Below are 24844 nucleotides of genomic sequence, written 5' to 3' on the forward strand. Positions count from 1 at the left end.
TATTTTCAAGAAATTGACTTACATATCCAGGATAGTGTACTCCATTCTGGCATAGCAAAAGGATAAGATAAAAAATTATTTAATAAGTATTTATGCTGGAAATTCTAACTAAGGGCTGGATTCAAGTCCAGTACTGTAACAGTTTTTAACTATGCTCATTTATTAAAACAATTACAGTGTGAAGGGAAAAAATGCAAGGACACTAACATAAGTTAATAAGCTTAGAAAGTTACCACTCATACAACTTACAGCAAAATTAGAAATTTTACTACACCTAGCCAGATTTGAGCATATTGCTTGCACAAGCACATGTGTGAGAAGCTTTTAGAGGGCATGGCATGCAATGCTCCTTCTTCCTCCCATTATTAGAGAAAGGCATAGAAAAAAAAAGCCAAGAAAGCCAGTGACCGTTTGGCTTAAGAAGTGAATAGCAACAGATGTTTAGTCAGGTCGATGCTGCCCACATACTAACATCTGATGTCAGCACATATCACAATATGGCAAAAGCGAAATGAAGAGCATTTTAAGCCTTATATCAGGTTGTGTTCACAGGCACAGCAGTGCATGTGCTTCCTGAGGCCATGCTTTGTTAAGCTGTGCTAATTCCACTGAAACGCAGGTGAAACACTTGGCTGTGGGATAGGATGCAGTGGTACATGAATTGGAGGGTTAGCTCAGAGGCCAGCCAGGACACTGAGATCTTTGCAGTTCTGGGGCACAGATTTTAAAGAGGCTCATAGCTGAGCTAGATCTTCACATCAGTAATTGTCGGGAGTTCCAGGAAAATGCACGACCAGACACCTGGCATAAAACAGTCAAATGCTTAGACCTGATGAACACATGAAATAAAACCATAACTTTAAATACACAGTAATCACTGGGTACTAAGGTACCCTCTATGTTCCAGAAATAAAAATGCATCAGCACTCTAACACATTCTAGAGCACCTAGGGGGGGATAAAGAGATTGTATGGTCTCAAAAAATCTCACATGAGAGTGCAATACAACTGTGCCCTCTCATCAAATTTTTTAGTCTCATTTTTGAGTCCAGTATTGGATTTAATACTGTATTCAACTTCTCTAATTCTGAATGAGCACAGTCATAAGATAAGGAAAATAGGCATTAGAGGCAAAACGATGCTTATTGCAAAATTAAGTCAAGACAGCAGCCCAAAATTCACAGGAAATGTGGTAATTATCCTAGTTATCTATGTAACTGAGATGAACATCCACTTCCCTCTAAGACAGCTACATTTTAGAAGTGATTCGTATTTCTATGAATATATTATGAATACACCACTCTTGAAAAATCTCTTTTTAAAATCATAGAAAAGTCAGTTGCCTACAAATACTCCTCCTAGAAATGAAAATTCTTAATTTAAATAACTGTAAAAGATATACTTAACATTTTGTACTGTGTTAAAAATATGAAGTTGCTGTTGAGCATTACTAGAAGTCCAAAGTGCTGCTTGACCTTATTATTAAGGTGCCTTGCAGGGGTTGCAGCAGTGTTTCATGATAAAACTGAAAAAGGAGCAAAGACTGGAAGGAACAGCAGTTTTGCCCTTAAAACACATTCTTTGGATTCTTAAAGGTGAATTTTTGTGTGCATGTGTATGCATCATGGGGAGTGGGAGCATCTCAAACATGCATATCAGGAATTTTCTGGACTGGGATCATTTGTTTCAATCCCAAAAGAATTTATGAACTGAGACAGGTAATCCACCTTTCACTTGAGATGCAAGTCCTTAATGCACAAGTTTTTCAGTGAGGGGAAATAAAGCATACTAAAATCTCTACTCATTCAGTAAGATCCTATGATCCTGTAAGCATTCCCTGCTACCCCCAGTCTTGTATCAAATGCCTTTGCTGTTCTTTATAAATTAACGCAAGCAGAGAAGCAGCATTTGCTAGCATGAAGTGTGATTTCACAGTACAGAAATTACCATGTGTGGAATAGTGGGTAAGGGAGTCGGGTTCCACGTGGTCGATGTGCTTGTTTTTGCTTGCCAGTTTGTTCCACCAGTAAGTTTTTTCTCTGTAGGCTGAGACCACTGCATATCTGATCTAAAATGAAACCAGGTTGTTAGTTTTCATGGAGAGGCAACAGCCAGAGTAAAACAACATAACAGGAAACCCAAACATGCCTTAATGCATGCACATAGCTGAAATCTATGAAGAAACACTCAAAATTTCAGTAATTACTTATGTATCTCTTCTCCACTAAGTGTGAAGTCTGGGGCTTTTGTTTGTGTTAAAAGTGAACTATCAGTACTGTACTGTGCATATAATGATTAACTGGAGTTTGATGTAGTTTTTATAGTGTTTCATAAAAACAAAAATACTTCAATAAAAATACAGCCATTGCAAAACTAATTAAAGTGAGTTACTTTAAAACTTAAGGTTGGCTGTGTTATGGTGACTGACACTGTTCCAATGCACTTCTCAGTTATTTTGTACTCTTTCAAAGATGAGATCCTTGCCATGTAGTGCCAGAGACTTTCAAATAGTCATGTGAGAATATTCTAAGTACATACATGCACTTACTTTTTGGATGGAGTTCCTCCAAAGCCAAGATCTGTGGGGAAAAAAAAGCAGACAAAATCCTTAAGCATTTTAATTTGGGAGGGAAAAAAAAGCTTGTTTTGCTTTTAGTAAAAAATGGGAAAGTAAATTGTAAAAGCTTCACACTTACTTCCTACTAGATTTGCAAGTGAAGAATCAAGGTCATTTGCTAAAATTTTTCCACTTTGCTGGCTGGCTACAGTGGCTCTTTGACTTTGTGGTGGTACTGTGGGTTGCAATACATCATCTAGAAAGTTAAAACCTAAACAAAGAAAATAAAAGCAACTGTTAACAAAATGGTTACATTATATTTAATAAATGACATCTATAGGCCAGGGAGGTATTTTCTTTATAGAGCACTAATTTGGGTATAATGTGAAGGTTCAACATGATGGAAATATTTAGAACTTTGACAGAAGCATAGTTTAACTTCTTTTTTTTTTTTTCATGGAACACTATATTGTACCTACTAATCTAAAAGAATCTTTAACTGTAATTTAACAATACTTTGCTATACAGAAGAGAAAGAGTCTAACTCAGGTATTCTTCAAGAAACACACACAACCAGTTCTGCACTTCTGCAAGTGCTGTGCCTCTCAAGGGAGTCAGAGGGAAGTCATTGCCATGTGTCAAGAGAAAGCACAGAAGAAAAGTGAACAGGAGCTTACCCATTAGGAGAATCCAGTGGGCCACGTTCAAAGTGTGTTCCCCAGAGAGAGAGGAAACAGTCATTACACAGAGAATGAAATCAGTCAAAGCTAATTTTAAAGTAAATAAAAACTAACAACTGAACTGATTGCCTCTTATCAGCCCATAATCACCTTGCAAATGTATTAAGTTATTAAATTTCCAAGTGCAATAGCAATTATGCTAAATTGTTAAGCAATTCTTGCCTGTAGGGTATAAATTAGTCATGAAGCAGTTTTTACCGCTTGCAGTCCTGTACTCTGGTGCTGTAGATTTTCCTCCAAAAACAGCATCAAAGTCCACATTAATTGTTGAAGAGGCGGTACTCGAAGCTGAATGAAGAGGAAAACCTGAAAAAAAAGTTGAGTAATGAAATACACCCATGAAGTCATATCACTCATTCTAATGAAACCAGAAAGTTTTAAAAAACAAAAAGAAAAAAAAAAAAAAACAAAACAAACCAAAAAAAAAAAAAAAACAAAAAAACCAAAAAACCTTGAATTACCATCAACAGTCACAGGATGATACACAGAAGCATATGTTGGTTTATGACCACTAAAGTCATCTTTGCAAAAAAGAAAGAAGAAAATAAGATCAGTTTTAAAGAGAAAAAGGAAGAGGGAATTCAACAATTAAGTCTGCAGTTAAAAATTAGGAAATTTTACTAATATAAAAAGGTTTGGTTTTTTTTTATTTTACAGATTTGAAAAGCCAAGTAACTCCTGCATCCCCCGTTACTAAAGAGAAAGGAGGCTGCAGTTTGAAAGAAATCAGCTGCAGGTCTTAGGCTGTCTAGACTGCGCAAGCAGAACAAAATAGTAGCTTATTTCAACTACAGAAATAAATGTTTAAAGAAACATAATTTACTACACCTGGAATTAATGCACCATTTTCACTTGTTAATAAAAAGTAAAGATTGGCCCAAACCACAAAAAGATTACATGGCCCACATTATTAGCATTATCACCTCCAGCTGCAAATAAATTACATGGGGTTTGGTTTTTTTACCACTAAACAGTTCCACTGTTTGTTTGGAGGAAAAAGAAGAATTGATGAAAGGGGTGGCAGATTTTACAGCTTCTTCAACTGGCTTCATATCAAAGATGTCCAGATGAGGTGGAGAACCAACACAACCATTTGAAGACGAGAAAGGACCTTTCAGATGCAGAAGTGAAGGAAAGAATACAGAGTACAAATAATGGAAAAGAAAAACAGACTGAAATGATTGAATATGAGAATATCTAGACAAAGTCAAGTTGAAAATACTCTACTTAACATCAGTCAAAGTTGATACAAATTTTAGATAGATATTACCTAAATACAAATTTTACATTCAAATTTTTAGTTTCAGATAAAAATCCTAACAGCTCTCTGTTTAGGGAAAATAATTCTATTATTGACATAAGGTGGGAGGGGGAGAATGACAGAACATATATCAAAGAAGTCAGATACTACATTTTTGGCTTCAATAATCTACCTTTTAAACAGCATGTAAGAGTATCAATTCCACTTATTAAAATACTAATATTTACCATGGTGTTATCACTGTCTTCTTTTGGCATTTAAGCCATTTTTGACATCTAACCTGACCATTCTTTGGAAGGATGGGTGAAGATATTGGGGTCCACAGCTTTTTTACAAGAACTCTGAAATTACCAACACCTTTTAAATGAGAAGTGTATTAAATGTTGCTTAATTAAATGGAAATACTAGTCCAGGATCTTCTCAGTTACACCTGCTTAGGTTTCATTTCCCAGTGTTTTTCAACTTAGATCTTGAGTTATATTTCTTCTCCCTGTCCCCTATATTGAACAGTTCTACTCCTTTGTTCCATCAACACTGATGTTATGTGTTCAAAGAAGTTGGTCAGAATTTTCAGACGATTTACTTCATATTTTGTTATGAATGTTTGGAAACAAAATAGTTAAGATTTAAGATGCAGATTCAATTAAGTATGAATCTTGTATTCTAAGAATTCCCTTATCATTTAGAGAGTCAAATCAAGGTATGAGCTCACCTCCCCAGGCATTGCTTGCTGATGTTGATATAGCTGGAGTACTTTGCACAGTTGGAACAAATGCAGGCTGAAGATCAAAAAGATCACTAGAAAGGTTGGGCATGCTGAATAAGAAATGAGAGAAATATGAAGATATGTAACAGGCAATGTATTCTTGCTTTTTATGAACACTCCTACCAATCTCATTTTCTCTTATTTGCTAGGAGCCCATCAAAAACAGTGATACAACAAACTGGTAATTAAGCACTTACTGACAGAATTCCTGTGGGTACACCAAGAAAACATCAGCAAAAGGTACCTGAGAGGTAACTAGGATCACAGTCTTGCAGTTGGTTGTGGAGCTACAAGTCAGTGCAGTAATTTGTTTCTTCTGGAAAGCAAAATATCTCTCACCTATTTGTTGTGGGTGCTGGTGCAGCAAAGAGGTCAACAGCTACAGTGGTATTCACACTTTTTCCTGATAAAGTGCTTGGGGATGCTGATGTGGAAGTGGAATTTGATACAACAGAGATTTCTCTTAATCGTTGCTCCTGAAAGGTGAGAGAGACAGTTGACATTTTAGTCTTATTAATTTATTAACATTTCAGTCCTGGAGACCTTTTCAAAGAAGAAAATTTTAATTATGGTCTTAATAAATGAAACACTTTTTCTTCTGTAAAGTCCTAAAACCAGAGAAATAACTGAAATTAGAGGTAAGAGTATTTGTTTTAACAAAGCATGTAAAAATCAAGGTGAGACTTGTTGTTTTAAATAACTATTTTTTAATCATATCTGCCTAGAAGTAAATCACTTCTAGTCAAGCTACACATTCCAGGCTCCCTCCAAAGTCACTCAGAGAAACAGCTTAATGGACCTTTGTTTAGGAAGACTCATCTCCCTACTTTATGAGTCTCTTCATGGTTCAATTCAGATGTTTAGAATCAGCATGACGAAGTGCAACCCAGTAATAATGTAGCAATGTAACACCCTTGTTTAAATTAATTTCAGGTTTACATCCCTCACTACTTCTAGGTATGTTCACTGTATTTTTACAGCACTGGTCAAAGCACAGACGTATGTTTTCCACAGCTCACACTCCTCACTGAGTGACCTTGCAAGCTTCATCACCATACACTGTTTTACCCAATTACAAAAGAATCTTTGAATACAAAACTTGATAAAAACATACTACCTTAAGTGCCTGCAGTCTAACTTGCTCCTCCTCCAATGCCTGCTGCTTTTCTTTCTCATCCATCCGGCTGAATGACATTCCTGTATTGGCAAGTGTGGAAACAGCACTGGACAGGGCACTGGCTCTAAAAAGAACAATAATTAAAAAAAATATTATTAAAACACCCACGGTCAGGTGTACATCACTTACAGCTTCATCATCAAGTGCCTTATCTAGTCACATGTCATCTTTCTCCCAGTCACTTCTCTTACTCTCTGGTACATAAGAGCAGACAACCCAAAAACAGTTTGGTGACAAAGAGGCACAAGTGCACAGAGTGACTCCCTCGAGTTTCAGCAGGTAGGAACAGGAAAATGCAGAAGACAGCAGTTGTCTTTCCTCTTTAAAGTTATCTAGACTAGACTGGAATGTTATTCAAGTGTCAGAGGCACAGAAAGCTTGTTTGTACACGATGTAACAGCAAAGAAAACACAGCATTATACATATGAACAGAATATTGTGGCAGTGAATCCTTAGATTCTTGAAAAAAATAATCTGAGGGGAAAGACAGCAAATTGGGAACACAGCTCAGCCTGATACATTTATCAATATTTACTAAATTTCTGTGGGAGAGAATGTCTATGCCAAAAGAGATGTCTCATTATTCAGTCAGAAATATTTTCATACATACTGATACTGTACATGACAGAAAGAATAACACAGTCTCTTTCAGCACAATTTCTTTCCAAGCTAATTTGGCTGTTCTGAGGAGGGGCTGAATAACTTTTATGAGAAGGTTAAGATAAATTCATGGTCTGAGAGGTAGGTCAAGAATATGTAAATAATAACAATTCGGATAAATACCATCCTATCTTGTGTAAGAAGAGTATCAAAATCCAAACACCTTATAAATGTTACAAGTCAAAGGACTTTAAAAAAGTAGAAGCTAAAATGAATAATATACAAGGTCTCAGCTCAGTGGTTTATTGCAGCATAATCAGAAGTCTGTCTGAGACACAGACAGACATACATCTCAAATGTGGCTAAGCTATCAGACTATTACTCACTAGATGCTTTATTTATATTTCTAGGAAGATACATTCAGAAGTGAATAAAAATCAAGAATAGCACATGACTGAATCCTGAAAACTGTTAGAGTGACAATGGCAAATCTTAAGTACAGGCAGTGCTGTAATTCGCTGGGTGCTCACCTGCTGGCAGCAGAGACTTCCTTTGTTTTCTTTCCCTCCACAGAAGCCAAATGCTGTTCCAGTGCCTCAAGCAAGCTGCTGGGTGCCTAAAATTAAACGTATTTATAAAACACTGCTTCTATCAACACATCATTGTTTAGTACACACATTCGTTTTTTCATCAACTAAAAACAAACAAAATCTCACACATCAGTAATTGTGCCTTTGGATTTTGCTGCCATCGTACACACCCAAATTCCATCTCCTCAGTGGTGGCTCCTTAAAAGGAGTGGGACCACAGAGGCAGAAAGGAAGGATTCCCCAGAGTGGCTCTGCTTCTGTGCATGCAAGTTAAATTCTTGGTTTTGGCAGCAGTATTTGCTATGTTAGAATTAACTGAATAACCAAAGCTGATTAAGTACTACTCCCTTAAACTCACAGAAGTCCCCAAACAAAGACCTGGCATTTTTTATATACTTTCCCCATCACCCAATAACCCAATCACTCTCCATTCAAATATTTACAGTCAAAGGCTTGCAGTAGAAACACCTGACAACAGCAGGATGTTAGGTTTGATAAAATGGAATCAAATCCAATCTGATCCCAAGGACACTACTGCAGACTGAGTAGCTATTCAACATGTAACTGTACAATAAACCAACTCAATTACTCTAAGTGAAATAAATCCTACTGCAGATTTAGATGAAGGGAATGTACCTCTAAAATGTAAATCTATTTGCCAGCTCAGTCCTCCTCACTCAGCAGGGTTTCAGAGGCACTAAGCCTCTCCTACCACTTGCCAACTTTCAGGAGGTAGAACAGATATAACAGGCATTGTTTGGAGGAAAAATAAACTTGCCCTTGCTAGCCCTTCTGTACCAAAAGCTAGAACAAGGCATTTCCTGGAAAGAGGAAAATATTATTCACACAAGGCTTTGGCAGGCAAGCTCCCCTTTGAAATATTAAGCACAATTCTAGATTCCCACTTTCATTGAAGGCAAATTCAAGCTAGATTAATTAAGAGATGAAAAAAAAAACAAACCCAAAAAAACAATCAGAATAATCTTGTAAAACTGCTTGTCTCAAAATGAATGAAGACTTGAGCTTGTATTTCTTAAGTAGAGCAAGGTAAGCTAAGACAGTGTAGTTACCTCACCACAGGTCATGAATAAATTCAGTATTCGACCCAGACAGCTAAATCCCAAGGGGGACATTTTGAAATAACCTTTTGGAAAGGTATCAGGGACAAAAAACCCAAACCAAACAAAAAAAAAAAAAAAAAAACAACCAAACAAAAACAAGAAGAAAAACAAAACAAAACAAAAAAAAATAATCCCAATCAAACCAAACCTCCCCATACTTTTACCTCTCAGGAGGCACAACAGCTTGCAGAAGGTATTGCATGGCACAGCTACTTAGATAATCTTAGTAACAGGACACTATGGCCTAATTGCAGAAAGCTTTTCCTTGTATATTTTTCTTTCCAAATCTACTCAAACTTACTTGTGTGGGAATGCATATTCTGTACTTACTTTTTTAAAAACCCACTGAAAACCCCCTCAACCACAAGAACTAAACCAAACAATCCAGTAAACTCCTCTGAACTTTCTCACTACTGCAGATATCCAACACAACATCAGACTTGGAGTGAACAGGGTAGTTTTATGTCTGAAACTGTACCTGGGCTAATCCAGCCACTGACTTGAGAAAGGCTGTATTTCATGATCCACCTCCATCCCCCACCCCCAAAGCACATGACAGACTAACATCCATACAGAGGGAAACAACCCCCTTATGTTCATGAAATACAAGAACAGTTACTAACAGAAAGCAACATCACTGTGAAACAGGGCACCTACAAAGGAAAGTATTTTCTTCACAGAAACAGGCAAAAGTGGCAGTATTAAGAAATTGCAGCAAATCCTTTTGAAGTGCTGCTAAATGGATGTACAATTATTCAACTCATATTAAATGCCATAACATTTTCTAAGTGGAATGTTTAACAGTGGCAGTGAAATTGCCAAAATGCACAGGATGCTGAGGTCTACCACCAGCTCAGAATTGCTTTTCTCATATAAGTGCACTTACAACAAAACAGCTGAGCTATTAGAAATAAAATGTTGTAGACATTAAGTATTTTCTCACTGAAAGTTTCAGATAAAAAAAGCAGCAAAATTAAGTTAAATACCCCTATTCCCAGTAAATAAAAAAAACCCACTTGCTTTCAAGAGCTTTAATGACCCAATTAAGTGGACAAGTGCACACTAACCCAGTGAGGTATAAATAACTTCAGACTTCAGTATAATGTGATTAGCATAATACAGCCCAGCTGAATGCTGCAGTACTAATCAAAAGACAAAGTATGACGCTGAGATCAAACATCAACAGAAAACTTCAAACTACTGTTTTCAGTCATTACCTGCTCTTACCCTGGTGGTTTCAGTCATATTTCTTTTATACCACGTAGGCAAGTTCTTAAAGTGATTAATATTAAATGCTAGGAGCAAGCATTAGAGATTTGTGCTTTGAAGCATGCATGATTTCAGATGGAAATCATACTGTAGGCAGTAATGAAAACCACTGACAATGGAAGTCTGTGGCTTAGGTTTGATTTCCATATTAAAAACACACTGATTAAGGTTAGGCAAATCTTCACACTAGATAGATTTTTCATGATTAACCCATGAAATTTAATTTCAAGAAGCTAATGTAGGATTAGATATGACTGTTCAAACATTACACTTTAGATTTTCAGTTTGTCACTGACTGCACTCCAACAGCTCCAGTACTCGAGCTCTAAGGCACTGCAGTTTGTGGCCAAGTCTCCTCAGGCTGTTCATTGCACCCTGCAGGTTACTCCATGCTACAGAAATAATGACAAGCACTCTGCTCTGTTGGGTTGGCCCTGGGTAAGAAATAAAACATCCCTATAAACTGAAGGGACTCAAAGAATAACCTTGTTGACCTCTGTGCACTATCAGTGTTTCCTCTTCACCAGGTCAAACCATTTTCTCACCTCCCTTCTGCCCCTCAATTTATCCTCACTGGAAGGTGTTTCCCTGCATTCCACCTTTCAGACTGAGTTTTGCAGCACACAACCTAGATTGCACATGTCCCTCATACTACTGAGTAAAATCAAAGACAGCATTAAGAGCTGATATAGAAACATCAAATTTATTCTTCAGACTTAAGGGGACAAAAAAATTTCAACAGAACCAGCTCACTGTTATCTTTAAGTGTGTTGGAAAACATTAGTTTAGAGTGAAATAGAAGGTCTTCCTCTAGGTATGGCAAGATACTTCTGCTTACCTGCCTTCTGTGATAAAAACCAGAAGTTCTTGAAAAATATTATTTTCTCTGTGTTTTATTGCTTTAAACAATCAAAAAATCACATTAAGAACTGCAAAGTGTAAGTATTGAATACATTTAATCCATGTGAGAAGCTACTATACATATTTCCCACATATAAATACATGAAAGAGAATACAGTCTCGAGAAGAAAGATTACTATGCTACATACCAACCTTTAAAAGCACAAAGAACAAAATATTGGGTTAATCAATATACAATGTACACTGACCTGAGTAAGGTCTGGAATGTCACCCTGATCAATTCCAACTTGCTGGGTTTACAAAAAAAGAAGGAAAAAAAGTACATTACTACACACAGTGCCAATGAAAATAAAAACCAGCAGTGTCTGAATGTTACATAGAAGCAAGCATATTAAAAAGGGATATTCATAATTTTCTGAACTGGTACAAGTTTCACTAGGAACACACCTTAGAAATCAAAAATGCTTTAAACTGCATCTCAAGGCAAACTCAGCTTTTCATCCAGCCTAACTTTCATGTAGAAAAGCCTGCTAGAAGCATTAGAAACAGCCGCATTGCTTACTGAAACTAGTTAAAGGAGAGCCCTATAAATATTCTTACATAGACTGCAATAATCAGTTTATACGTTCTGGAGCATTCATAAAATTTATAATGGCACTTCAGAAAGTTTACTATGTGGTCTGGCTAATAAAAAGGATACCCAAGAATCCCATTCCATGTTAATAAGCATATACAATCTTTAAAATACCTAATCTCTAAAAAACTTCCTTGTATATGAAGTTAAGCAATCTGTTTAAAGGTGCTCCTATGAATATTGATACTGTACCAATACAGAGAGCTAAATTATATCCTTTCCATACACATAGATTTATTTACCTCTGCTACTTTGAGGAACTCTGACAACTTGGTCATTCTGGCTAGAAACTTTTTGTAAATATCCAAGCCTTCTTTGCACTGGTTCTTCTTCATATCAAAATATCTTTCTGAGGATGCAAATAAAACTCTTGTAAAATAATACCCTCCCCAGCAAAAAGCTGACACATTATTATAGAATTTAATTTGACACAAGCCTCAGTAAGAGAACAGACAGCAGTAACTCAAAGCTATTGAGATTTACATGCTTGTAAGAATACCTGAAACCTTTTATAATAAGTCATACACAACTACTGATTTTTCTGTTTCAGTGTATTAGGCTATAAATGCAAAAATTTATTAAAAGTGGATACGAATCAGTGCAAATTATTAAATTAGGTATTATGGTGAATATTTTCAAAAAGCCTGCTTTTTTTTTTCAAAAAGCTGGCAATGAGACAAATTATTTTATCATTTGAAAATATTCCTGGTATTTATTTACCTTTTTAGACCCTTTATCAATTGATAAATTGATAAATTTGATACTGAAGTGGCTATGTATACTGCACTGACCTACCAAAAGGAGCATCAACCACATCTTTTACTTTTTATGGTTTTGCCCTATATACTTACAAATATGGCACTGAGTAAAAATTAATGGATTAACAGAACAAACTGATGGCTGCATTCATAAATTTGCTTAAATAGTAATGAAAAGGCTTTGCTAAGAGCTTATCACCCTTCCAAAAAAACTCATTTCATCTCATCAGCTCAGGCAGATTCAGGTACCTATCAAAGGTGACCAGTCACGTTTTAAAGAAAGAACAGGAAAACAGAATTCAGCCACACTGTGAGTATATTAAATACTCAAAACACCACATATCTCACCAAACCTTTACAGTCCAATTGCAAAGGTTATCCATTGCATTTTCATGGTATTTTTGTTTCAGTCTCACCAATCACCCTCTTATTTCACTTTCTGTTTCAACATGTATTCTTCCAGGTAGAAGTGGATGTGTAAGCCTATGCTCCTGGTCACTAAAACTAAGACAGGCTTCATTTCACAGCAACAGAGCAGAGAAAATTTATTAAGAAACTGAAGTCAGACATTCTCTATGTTCTTTAGTTTTCTCAGTATCTTTCACAAAATTCAAATCTAAAAAAATTCTCACATACCTAAAAGATTAATAATCCCCTCATTGTATGCTGCAAAAAGTCTAATGGAATCTTTAAAGAGGAGCATAAAGGCAGCATTTATAACACCATTTGTTAGTTCATTTGGATTTGCCTGTGTAGAAAGCAATGAGAAAGTACATTAGTATTTAACAAAATAATGAAACTCTCACTTCAAAGTGAGAGAATGTTACTTAACACTGAGCTTAAAGTACTTACATCAAAATCAAGGAGTGCATCAAGCTGGTTCTGTATGATTGGAAGAGTTTTCAGAAGCTTTTCAGGATTCATAGTTCTCATCACTCCATCTATCCTACAGAGTAAAAGACACACGTTTACAACATAGAGATCTCAGCACACATTGTATTGTTTCAACAATGCAATATTGCTTCAAAGGGCCAGAAGAGCACTGTTCTATGACAAGCTCAGGAACAACTGTATTCCTCCTTGTCCCACCCCCTGCAACAGGAAGGATCAAACAGAAGTAGCAGTAGTAGTCTTACCCTCTTTTCATTTTGGTGAAGTCAACTGCTACAAGTCTATATGAAAGTGCTTTTTCATTCAAGTATCTGCTGTATCGCCTGATGAAGGTAGACATATCATAGCCTAAAAGTTAAGCATTTGTAAGTTAGACACTTTGAAGGGATACAGTTTTTCAGTTCTTTTCAAGAACTGCTCTATTTTACGTCAGCTTGCATAAGAAGTCCTTCCTAGGCACTTTCCAGGATCTTGAGATGTGATATTAGTTTCTTCCCAAGTGGCTAAGATTAGAAAAGCATTTGTTGCAATTATGAGAATAAACACCTTAAACACATTAAAATATTAGACAAGAACTGAGCATAAAATATTAGGCAAGCACCAAGCAGTTCTTGTTAAGATGTTCTTGAAATCAGAATAAAAATGTATTTCTAGCAAAATGCTGAAGAGTTTGGTAACTTATCTGCCATCCCTCAAAACCCACATAAAAACATAAAAATGTTTTCTACCACTAGCAAGTAATTAAAGGACTTATCAGAGATTTGAAGAAGTTCTCCCTATTTATACAGCACATCTTAGTTACCATTCCATGCACCTTAACAGTAAATATTTACTCTTGAGGCTTTAAAATACAACAACAAAAATTATCGTGCTGATAATTCATCAGGTTTATTCTAATGAGCATCAAGAGCTCACTTTGTAAAATTTACAGCTGTGTATGTGCAATGCTACATACATTACAGACAGATTTCTACTACTCACCTAGGTAACTCAGAATCTCACTTTACCTGTGTCTACATTCTTGGCTGGACATTCTTTGATGTCTCACACAATAAAAATCAAAACATCCTTCCATTTAAATATCATTTAGCTCCTAGTGTGCACCAATACACGCACCATCACAGAGAATAAAGGAGTACAGTTATTTCCTTCAGTGAAAGATCCTTACCCTGCATGGCACTTTTGTCCAGGTAGTTATTTAAGTTGAACAAAGTGTTCCGGGATGCAAGATACTGGATAAAGCGCTGTTGGTGAAGAAAAAAATTGAGAACGTAATTGTTGTGAGAGTCAAAACATAGAAGCATTCTACAAGCAAACTACACTTGTAACTGTTTCTAATAACCTCTATCTACAATAGAAATTAGTTAAAAGGGAAAAATATTAGAGGAAAATCTGAAAATACTCCTTGGCAAAGCCTATGACGTCCAAAACTCAATTTGGCAAAAATATAAATTTAAACTAAACAATTCATTGCTTGTGAATAAAATGCAAATAATCTTAGAGGAAGCTGCCTAGTTAACTTTGTACTTTAGAACAGACAAGCTGGAAAAAACAAAACAAAAATACTACTTGCATAATCCAGGCTGCTAAAGTCTGATGTAGCTCAGCTGCTGTAGTGTGAAGAGCACACTAGGTTTTACAGGTCACTTCAATCAAGTTCACAGAGCTTTGCAAAGAGGAGGAACACCAAGCTTTCACAGCAGTTTAATGGCTGGAAAGCACTTGGAAGAATTGTCACTTCAGTGTTACCAGTTGAACCATCATTTCTTAGGTCAATGACCACACACAGGTTCAGGACTGTCACCTGACCAAAGTTTGGCTTTTAACTTAAGGCTTATGCAAGAGAGGCTACATTTCTAACTCCATGTTATTGATTAGGAAGTTTTTAATAAATTGTGATGAAATAATTTAAGTGAATGAAATGAAGTAGAACAGTGTAGAACAGTGTTTCAGAGGAATGTTAACAGCAACAACAAATGAAGACTCAGCCCATCAGATGCTGTCTTGCAAGATCAAGTATTCTAGTCACCATATTCCTCTCCCCTTTACCAAGTATTCTTTCTTATCTGTTATTGGGTTGGCTGCACATTTATGGAGTGCTAACAAGACCCTTCTGCTGTGCTCTTACTGATAAGCACTACCCTAATGAAGTAAAGCTCATCAGAAGTCTTTCAAGTCTTTATTCTAGAAAGGTCACTCATTATTCCCTCACAGACCAACCCAGATACCTGCAGGTAAATTGCAAACACGGATATATTTTGGTATTGAAATAATGAAGGAATCTATTTTTTTCCTCTGGAAAAATACTTTAGAGCTATCAACAAAGGAAAAACAAAATCTTTGAAAAACTGAAGTACCTATCTAATGCTTTACAGATTGAGACAAGTTTTAAAAAGCTGTCTAGTAGGTTTTAAGAGAACGAATCGTGTCTTACCTCATTTCCATACATCATGAGGTGGTGTGTTGTAATTAGAGCTTTGAACACTACAACCCAGCTACTGTTTGCAGTTCTCTCAAAGAGTGTATCTGCCAACTGTGGAATATTCACATTCATTTCATTTGTGCACTGTATTAGATCTAAATTAAAGGAAAAAAAAAAAAAAAGCATTACAATGAATTACATGCTCAGAGGATCAACATGTTATTTTGTGGTTTTTACATTGAGAATTCATACTGGAAGCATTAACTTCAGTTATTTGTTTAAGAAACAATTGAATTTCTTTACTCTCCTTGCTCAGATCCACTACATTTTACTGAAACACTCCAAGTATGAACTTCAAAGGCATTTCAGTAATTTTATGGAGTCCCAATAACTCATCAATACCTGTTCCATTAAAATGGAGCCCAAATTAGTCTCTGAAAACCCGTGTGAGCTTGTTGGATGTGTGACCTTCTGGGTGCTCAATGCCCAAGGCCACTCCATCTAACCAAAAAAATGACAATCTGAGAAGCAAGGAAAAGCTGAGACATCTCAACCTCATGAGATCAACAGGCAGCAAAACCCTGCCACTCCCACCTAGGCCTGAGTACTCACACATGATGGCAAATGGGATGCTACGAATCTGTAAAATACACCTCTTTTGTGTAAGAATTAAGAGCAAGAATTTGCATCTATCCACCCTTCCACTTAGCTTAAAAACACCTGATCACAAGCCTACTGAGTACTTTATGATGGATCATGGTAGGTCTCAGGCTTTGGTATAAAAAAGCTCTTTGTGTCCTAGACTGACAATAAACTCTGTAAGTAGAACATTAACCTGGGAGGTCAGAGACAGAGGTTCAAGACTTTTGCTGAGATTTAGTACAAAACCAGGACAGGCTGCAGCAGACACATGGGAAGAGTACTTGTCTGAGAAGGCTAAAGAAGGTACTTGCTGAGAAAAGAGCAGAGAATTGAACCCAGGACTACTCTAAACCCCTCAAGACATGCACATCAGACATTTATTCTCTCCCTGTGCTAAATTTGGTTCAGGTGTGATCAAAGTACAGCCTAAGGACTGGGCAAGGCCAGTAAAACAAACATTTGGTTTGAAAAGCTTCCTTTGTGGCCTCTAATTTCAGCTGAGCCTGTGAGCAGCCCACTGGCAGCAGAGCCATTGCTGCTTGTGCAGCTTGTCTGGGTGAGGACCTGAAGGAGGGCGGGTGCCTGGGCAGCCAGGGAGCAGCTGAGCTCCGAGGTGCTGGCACCACTGGAACGGCCAACTGCTCTGCCTTAGCAGCAGCACAGAGAGCAAAGTCTGTGTCATCATAAGCACTTCAAATGTCAGCTCAGAGCTCACACACTGATAATTTAGCACAAAATATTTCACAGAAATACTGCACTTAAAATGTGTATCTTTCTAGTGCACAGAGTATATTATAGATGGACCTTAACTAAAGATTGGTTTATTAAGAAAGAGTCTTTTATTGCTGTTTAAAATAGTTTAATAACCAGAGCAATTTTAACAGAGTAAAGAATTTTATTATCTCATCAAGGTAAAAAGCTATAAAACGCAAGTTATAACGAGTTACTGATTTCATTCACATGTCAGAGGTTTCCAAGTACGTACAAGATATGGAAGCTGGGATAAAAACTTTCACTCTTATTAGCAACACACAAAAATGCTGAAATAACTGCACAAAAAGAAGAGCACCAGAAAGAAGTTTTAAGCAAGCTATACATCAAAGCCTTATTGCTGAGTTTCAAATAGTTCAATATTTACAAATGTGAACTTTCTCAAAACCCAAGTAATTTGTTAGCTACTGCTCCCTACTCATGATTGTATCATCAGATGCTCTGTCAAATTAAGAAGTACTTTAACCTAGAAGTCCAAACAGTCTATAGGCAATTATTGCCCCATATAATGAAGCATGTCCCAATCCCAGAATTTATACATAGAAAAATATTAAATTATAATTCAACAGCCTCATCAATTGAATGGGGATTTTGTTGTGACATTTCTAAGTAGTTCTCTCAACACACACTCAGGCAACTAAGTCTTCCTAAATCCAATCAGTTTATAATCAAGTATCATAGAAATACATGGAAAATACTGAGCAGTATCTAAGAGCAACAGCTGTTGTGTCTGTACCCTGCACAGAAATGTTACAGGACTATTACAAGTCCTACTCTCAGTTTATAAAAACCAACCAACCAACAAAACCCCAATGAACAAAAATCTCAAACTTTTTCAAGAGCAATACCTATAAAACTAGGTAACAGTTAAAGAAATTCCATTGATCTGCTGAGGTCAAAGACCACACAGCTTATCGAAAATATTAATTCAGCACAAAGTCCTTTTGCTTCACATAATCAGTAAGCAAGTCAAATTTTTCACTGAAGACTTGTCAACATTAAATGTGCTTATTAAATAACAGATGAAACTAGGAAGGAAGATCTAGGTTAAAAACCAAAATCTTGCTGCTCTCCAGTCAAGCTAGCCAAGGTATTTTCATTTGTATTTTGCCGGTGCTCCCCAGGGAGATTCCTGTCCTTTCCCTCAAGATAAGATCTCCCAGCAGATGTTCCAGCAGACCCCAAGATGGTGCTAACACTTGGAAATCCTTTTCACATTCTAATATCTGCGACTGCTATTGAGTGTTCTTACAGTTGTACTGCTGGAGCACAATGTGACAGGAATCCTGCTGTTGGCACCTGTGTGCAGTGCTCTAACTGGTGAGCTCTCCTTAAGCCCCACATCCATAAAACAAGTTTTGCCTTATGCCAGAATAAAGGTTTACTTCCACAAGAAGCCATGCAGATCTCTTCTGTCAAGTATCAGCAACAGAGAGGAGCTGACAGAGCCTGAGCAGCTCTTTTGTTATTGTTTCATTCTCAAGTGTGGGCACTTCTGTGTAAGATACGTGTCCGTCCATTTCAGAAGGCAACCAAAATGAAATAGTTCACATAGGCAGGGCCACTAGGAGTCTAATTCAAGCTGTGTCTGAGTGAGCTGCCATCCCCTGCGCTCAAGACATGCTGAGGACAGCACTCACTGGCTGCCCTGAAGACCATTTTTACAGGGGGTTCTCAGCACAGTGTGGTCTTTGATTCCAAAACTTCCTTCAACACCCAAGCATGTAGATCACAGTTACCAATATTGGAGAACACGTGCTTAGACAAACAAAATGTCTCTGAAATACTAAACTAAGCAAAAAATGTCAGTGCATTTTATAGGCCAAGACTGGACCTTCTTAAGAGCATGTTGCAAAAGACCAAGTTTAAAAATAAAGCTACTTCAAGGCTTTAATAAGGCTACTTGGGGTAATTAAAAAAAAATTATTTTACAACTAGCAATAAAAATAAAGCTGGCATTACATTTTAATCCTACAATTGAGATACATAAAAAGAAATTCAAGTGCCATTTCTCTAAAATGATTCTTCTAAGCCTGCAACAGGAGTATCTGTATAGAGACAACTGTAGGGACTTATTACAGCTGGTGGCACAGAAGGAAAAGGCTGTTATCCCCATACAGCTGGAAGTATAGAGGAGCACATGCACCTGAGAGACTGACAGCTGGGCAACAGTAACATGGATGTTGGCAGCAAAAACTGGAATGAAATGCACAGGGTGAGTGATGCTCATTTTCTTATCGCAGTACTTATATAAACACTTCACCACTCAAAGCATTTTGCCAATTACCCAGAGGAATCATTTCAACTACAAGTGAAACTGCAGTGCTATTTCCAGAATGGAATTTAGAAACATGTTAACATCACACAGGAAAAAAAAAAAAGGAAAAAGAAAAATGAAAATGAAAATAAAATAAATAAATAAATCTAACTGCTTTAAGCCAGAAGAGTACCATAGGGGCTTTCAAGCAGCCAGTGGAAATCTTACTGCCTAGAAGAGTACTGAGTATTTCTTTTCTACAACTCATCTGAAATACTGCGACATTATCTATGAAGCTATACAGCTCTTTGGAGAACAGCGTGCATAAATCCAGATATGAAATACAAAATAAAATATACATATATCAGGTTTTTGGAAAATTCCCAGCCAGGCACTGACAAAAACTGACATACTTTTCAACTTTTAAGTAATATGAATGGTCATAATTTTCTTGAGTCAAGAATCTCTCTCAAGAGAGCTGTAAATATATAAGATAAAGGCAACCATAATAGTTTAATATTCCTGTATTTCTTCCATTTTGTCACAGGACTGAAATTGCTCTAAGACAGACATAAAAATTAAGACTATTTTTCTCAGTCCTAGCAGTCTTAAAAAAATACATTTTCTTCAGGAAAGTTGCATCATATATGGCATATTACAAAAATATAAAACATCAGAGGCACTTCAGCCAACTTTCTCAATGCAGCCAAGGAAAGCAACAATTTTTGCTGGAAGACTTAAAAGATAGCACTCAACTGTTACAAACATTGTAATGCCCATGTTTGCTCATAGTGCACGTTTGAGAGGAATCCTTAAATTTCAGTTATATAATACCAGCTACATATGAATTATGAGTTACTTTACCACAAGCAAAGCAATTCAGCTATTCTGTCCCACTCCCCCACTAAACAAGGACACAGGACAGACAGCCCATAATGTTTTTAAGAAAAGCTATATACAACCCCCATTTATAGATCCCAACAATATTAACTATTTTTTTTTGTTCAAGTTAAATTTCCTCAATTATTGTACTGAAAAACTTCACAAATTGCTAAAGAACTTCAAAGGAATGACAGCCCCTGGTCTGTGTAAAGGGTTCAAGAAAATGCCTTTGTCCTGTACCACAACTTGTACATCTCTGCAAGAGCCACGCTGCATCAGCATTCACTTGACAGTCAAAAGCTCTGGTTGCCAAAATAAAGAATGGGCAGTACCAGAATTACCACTTCTTAGAAGGTTTCCAAAGCTTGTATATATTATGGGAGTTTTAAGTTTTGATTAGCAACATTAACTACTGTCCCCTCCCTTGTGCTTCTTCAGAGGGCTGTATACAAGTTAAACAGAAGCTGTTTTTTCATTACGTGTTAATTTAAAAGTTTAAGCTGCAATTAATTTAGGGGTTTGTTTTTTCCAAGATTTGGTCTACACACAAGTCTACTCAGCCAATTACCAGCTTGGCTAGAGCTTTAATTTATTCTTTTTTCTTGTGACTCCTCAGTAGTTAGACAAGAGGAGGTTTGCCTCCAGAAGCGTAACAGCCCCACTCTGCTGGAACCCAGACTCTGCAGGCTGAGAAGTGACAGAACCCTCACTAGGAAAGAAGAGACAAGACCTTCAGATGCTCCACTACCAGCCTCTATAGAACATTTTATATTATCCAAAAATATTACAAAATACTACAGAAATAGATCTGTTTACTTATTTAGGACACCATGACCTACTTTAAAAGGTAAATCCCCAAGTATGCCCACTGACATTGCTTAGGTTTTTTGTGGGTGTTTTTTCACTCCTAAGGTGAAATATGACTATACTACTCAGCAGTTATCAGTCAGACAAACCACAAGACTCTTAAATACTCACAGACACTGCATATGTAAGACCTTTCTGTAAAAACCTATATTGTAATACCACAGATTTTCTTGCTGAGGAAACTTGGCAATAAAGGGATTTTAAGAATTAATCTGAACAGAGGGCACAAACTGATACTCCTCCACAATCCCTGAAACAGCTACAGCAACTTTCAAAAAACTGTTCCTGGTAAAGCTTTTTCCTGAGCAGCAATTACAAATAATACCAGATGGTGTAGCATTTTGAATGACACACACACACACGTAATGACCAGAGTACAACTACCAGAGTTTTACATTAAACCAAGCTATATTTTCCTTCATAATTTACTTAAATTGGGAAGTACTTGCACTGTATCTTGGAAAAATACACTGTATGATTTTTTTTTTCCCCAGAGAGTACAGTATTTTGTATCTACCTGCTCACATTTAATACAAGTCCTGTGCACAAGTAAAAAATAAGAAGCGTACTCAAAGGGTTGCAGATATTTGAAAAGCAGTGCCTGGGTATGCTCAATGAAGACAGGATCACGTTCATTGGGATTTTTTAACCCCTTACAGACATATTTAAGGTACCATATTTCACATCTTTTTTTTTTTTTTCCCTACCCCACCAAAACATTCCTCTATTTCAGATACCATGTGACAATAAGATTTTTGTCTGTCTTAGGCCAAAGTCTGAGCAAATGAATTACACCAGAATACAGAACTCATCTGGCACAGAAGAGGACTGTCAGGAGACTGACTGACAGCTCTAAACAGCCTGGGATCAAAAGGAACTTATTAGTCAAAAAGCAATCTCAGTTTATGGTATTCTCAAGGATTATTCCATGTTCCCATTTTCTTATTTTGTAAGGGTGATTTATAGCAGATGATATTATTTCAATAAAATTTTCAATCAACACACTACCTCTTTTCAGATTCAGAAGCTTTCAAACTATTGAGCAAACTGTCACCACTTTCTGGCTTCCTGTTATGTTGCCATTTCTGGACTCAAAGGTTACCTCACTGAACTTGTACCACAAGCAGAACACAAAACCAGAAGAAATAAGATAACTTTAAAAAGGTATCTTTAGAAAAAAAATTGTCAGTTACCCAGTTTTAAGGCTTTTCATTTCAACACAATGGCTGCAACGATCACTACTGTAGCTGGATGCCACCCATTCAGATCAGTAACAAATGAAATATATATTTGGCTGGTTTTAACTGTTTGATCCACACCGAAAACTCTCACACAAGCCAGTACGAGCAGACCAGTGTCACAGGGTCACACATCCCAACTATCCTCAAACAATATAACCCAGAACGCTTCTGCCGAGAGCCTGAACCAGCAGCACCTTTAGTACCATCAATTTGTATGAATTCTGCAAAGCTATGAGCCCGTCTTTGAAGAAACCAGCAAAAGGCTTCAAGCCTTTTTTCCTCTCTTTAATGGAAACACACACACTTATTTTGCTTTTACAAGCTGGAGAGCAACAGAACGTACAAGATTTGTGCACTTTTGAGCAGTCAGACAGGAACTCAGATTGCTACTCTGTTACTAAAGCCTGGAGCGAAGCAACACCACTAATACTTCTGTAGATTTCAGGGGTAACCCTCTGCATCTTTTGGTATAGAGAAAGACGTTTTAACATACTAAGTTTAAACGTATTAGCGGCAACATAAACTCATCCAGAAGAAACGCACTGATCAACCTACGCCCTTCCCTTTACCTCGCTTTTAATCTTTTACCTCGTTTCGCGAGCCATAAAAGAGAAAACTATGATATTTCGGGAAATGTTCGAAATGTTTAAACGGCTGTAGTCCACGGGATGCACGGAAGGACTAAACAGTGCTTAAAAAGAATTAAATTCTGCCTTGAAAAGAAAACAAACCTTTTCCCCAGGTGCTGGATTAATAAGCACCACTGTATCCAGAGCACAAGAGCTAAGCAGCTCTCAACGGGAACAGCTCATGAGGTTGGAATATTTTTGCTCCCCGGGCGCGACCAGGTGTTACAAACCTCGCTCCCTCCACGTGGAAAATAAGTTCTGGAGATCACACCAGTCAGGTCCACCCAGATTTACACGACAGCCCCCTCCAGGTGCAAGCGGCCACCTCCCCCCTGTCCCCCGCCCGTGGCCGGAGGGCCCGGCTGCCGGGCTGCTCGGAGCTCCAACTCCGGGCCCACCCGGCCCCGCCGCCAGGTCCTACTCACAGTCCAGGTGCTTCTTCTTGGGGCCCATCACCTCGTGGGTCGTCGCCTTGCACACAGCCTTGGCGACGGCCGAGCCGGTCACGCTGTGCTGCGCCGCCGTGATGCGGTCGGTGATCGACTGCCCCGACATCATCGCCGCGGCCCTGGCGGCGGCTCCGCCGCGGTTCCCCCGCAAGGCCGGGACGGCGGCTCCCCCGCGGCCGGGGGCGAGCGCAGCCTCCCGGAGGAAGGGCGCCGGCGGCTCCCTCCGGCGGGAGCGCTCGCCGGGCTCCGCCTCAGCGGCTCCTCTCGGCCGCCGCCGCGGGGGCTCTTGCCGCTGCTCCGCGGAGCGGCGGCGGGGATCGCTCGGCTCCCAGCACCGCTCGGCGCTGCCGCCTCCGCCCGCGGGTGCGCCCCGGCTTTCCCTTTCACATTACGCTCACAGACAAAATGGCGGCGGCCGCGGCGTCAGGTGACCGCGCGCCCGCCCCGCTCCCGCCCCGCCGCTGCCGAGCGGGGCCGCGGCCCCACCGGAGCGGGGCCGGGAGCGGGGCTGGAACCGGGAGCGGGCCAGGAGCCAAGGCCGCCCCCCACGCCGGGCCTCAGGTGTCCGCGGGCGGTGGGGACCCATCCCCGCAGCGCCGAGGCGCTCCGTGACTCGCTGCCCCCAGCACCGCAGAATCACAGAATCAACTTGGATGGAAAAGACCTCTGCGATCATTGATCCCAGGCTGTGACCGAACACCACCGTGTCAACCACACCACGGCACTGAGTCTTTTCTTAAACACCTCTGGGTCGGTGACTCCACCATCTCCGTGGGCAGCCCATTCCAATGTCTGATCACCTTTTCTGTGAAGAAATCCCTCCTAATGTCCAACCTAAACCTCCCCTGGTCCAACCTAAGTTTCCCCATGAGATCTCTCGTTCTGTCGCTATCTGCCTGGGAGACGAGGCCACTCCTCAGCTGGCTGCAGCCTCCTTTCAGGGAATTGCCCGCCGGCTCTTTGTTTCGTGGGTGGGTGTGAATGAAAAATAAAACCTGCCGAGTCGTCACGGCGAGTTAGCTGTGGGAGAAGCACCGGCGGAGGAGCGGGGGCAGCGCTGCCGCGGGGTGGGCGAGGGGAGTGATCGAGATGAGATTTTCACCACAGATCACAACGGCTTGGGTTGGAAGGAGCCTCAAGGACAGTCTAGTTCCACCTACCTGCCATGGGCAGGGACACCTTCTGCTGGACGCGCTTACACTCGTTTTTGTGGTGATGAGTTTTCTTTTCTCTTGCAGACTTTCAGAAGCAACGTCTGGGGAAAAAAAATAAAAAAAGCCCAACCTCCCATGCTGAGCCTGTTTCAAGGGACTGTAGAAGCATTTAGGTTGGAAAAGACCTCTGAGCTCATCGAGTCAAACCCTTAACCCGGCACTGCCAAGCCCACCACTAAAACCTGTCACCAAGCGGTGCCACATTTACATGTCTTTTAAATCCCTCCAGGGCCGGTGACTCCATCA

General features: G+C 38.8%; 1 protein-coding gene across 12 annotated transcripts in view; it reads right to left on the reverse strand.

Moving 5' to 3' along the window:
* Positions 1 to 23763, reverse strand: part of VBP1 (VHL binding protein 1) — a 39554-nt gene extending 15791 nt beyond the window's left edge. For 3 of the 12 annotated variants that reach the window (XM_053956065.1, XM_053956064.1, XM_053956063.1), the window contains exons 1-19: positions 23361 to 23759; positions 15659 to 15801; positions 14393 to 14468; positions 13470 to 13572; positions 13186 to 13279; positions 12970 to 13081; positions 11818 to 11924; positions 11190 to 11231; positions 7631 to 7716; positions 6441 to 6564; positions 5663 to 5799; positions 5270 to 5373; positions 4261 to 4407; positions 3758 to 3817; positions 3495 to 3602; positions 2696 to 2827; positions 2548 to 2578; positions 1947 to 2067; positions 23 to 46 (exon numbers count right to left, since the gene is read on the reverse strand). In XM_053956065.1, the coding sequence (XP_053812040.1) occupies positions 23 to 46; positions 1947 to 2067; positions 2548 to 2578; positions 2696 to 2827; positions 3495 to 3602; positions 3758 to 3817; positions 4261 to 4407; positions 5270 to 5373; positions 5663 to 5799; positions 6441 to 6564; positions 7631 to 7716; positions 11190 to 11231; positions 11818 to 11924; positions 12970 to 13081; positions 13186 to 13279; positions 13470 to 13572; positions 14393 to 14468; positions 15659 to 15801; positions 23361 to 23493 (1884 nt within the window). In that variant the 5' untranslated portion in view covers positions 23494 to 23759. Of the gene's footprint in view, positions 1 to 22; positions 47 to 1946; positions 2068 to 2547; positions 2579 to 2695; positions 2828 to 3494; positions 3603 to 3757; positions 3818 to 4260; positions 4408 to 5269; positions 5374 to 5662; positions 5800 to 6440; positions 6565 to 7630; positions 7717 to 11189; positions 11232 to 11817; positions 11925 to 12969; positions 13082 to 13185; positions 13280 to 13469; positions 13573 to 14392; positions 14469 to 15658; positions 15802 to 23360 lie in introns of all 12 variants that reach the window. The other 9 variants (XM_053956075.1, XM_053956066.1, XM_053956072.1 and 6 more) reach the window with 9 other exon arrangements.
* Between the last annotated feature and the right edge of the window lie 1081 nt (positions 23764 to 24844).

Source organism: Vidua chalybeata, chromosome 14 (genome assembly GCF_026979565.1).
Source record: "Vidua chalybeata isolate OUT-0048 chromosome 14, bVidCha1 merged haplotype, whole genome shotgun sequence".
NCBI lineage: Eukaryota > Metazoa > Chordata > Aves > Passeriformes > Viduidae > Vidua > Vidua chalybeata.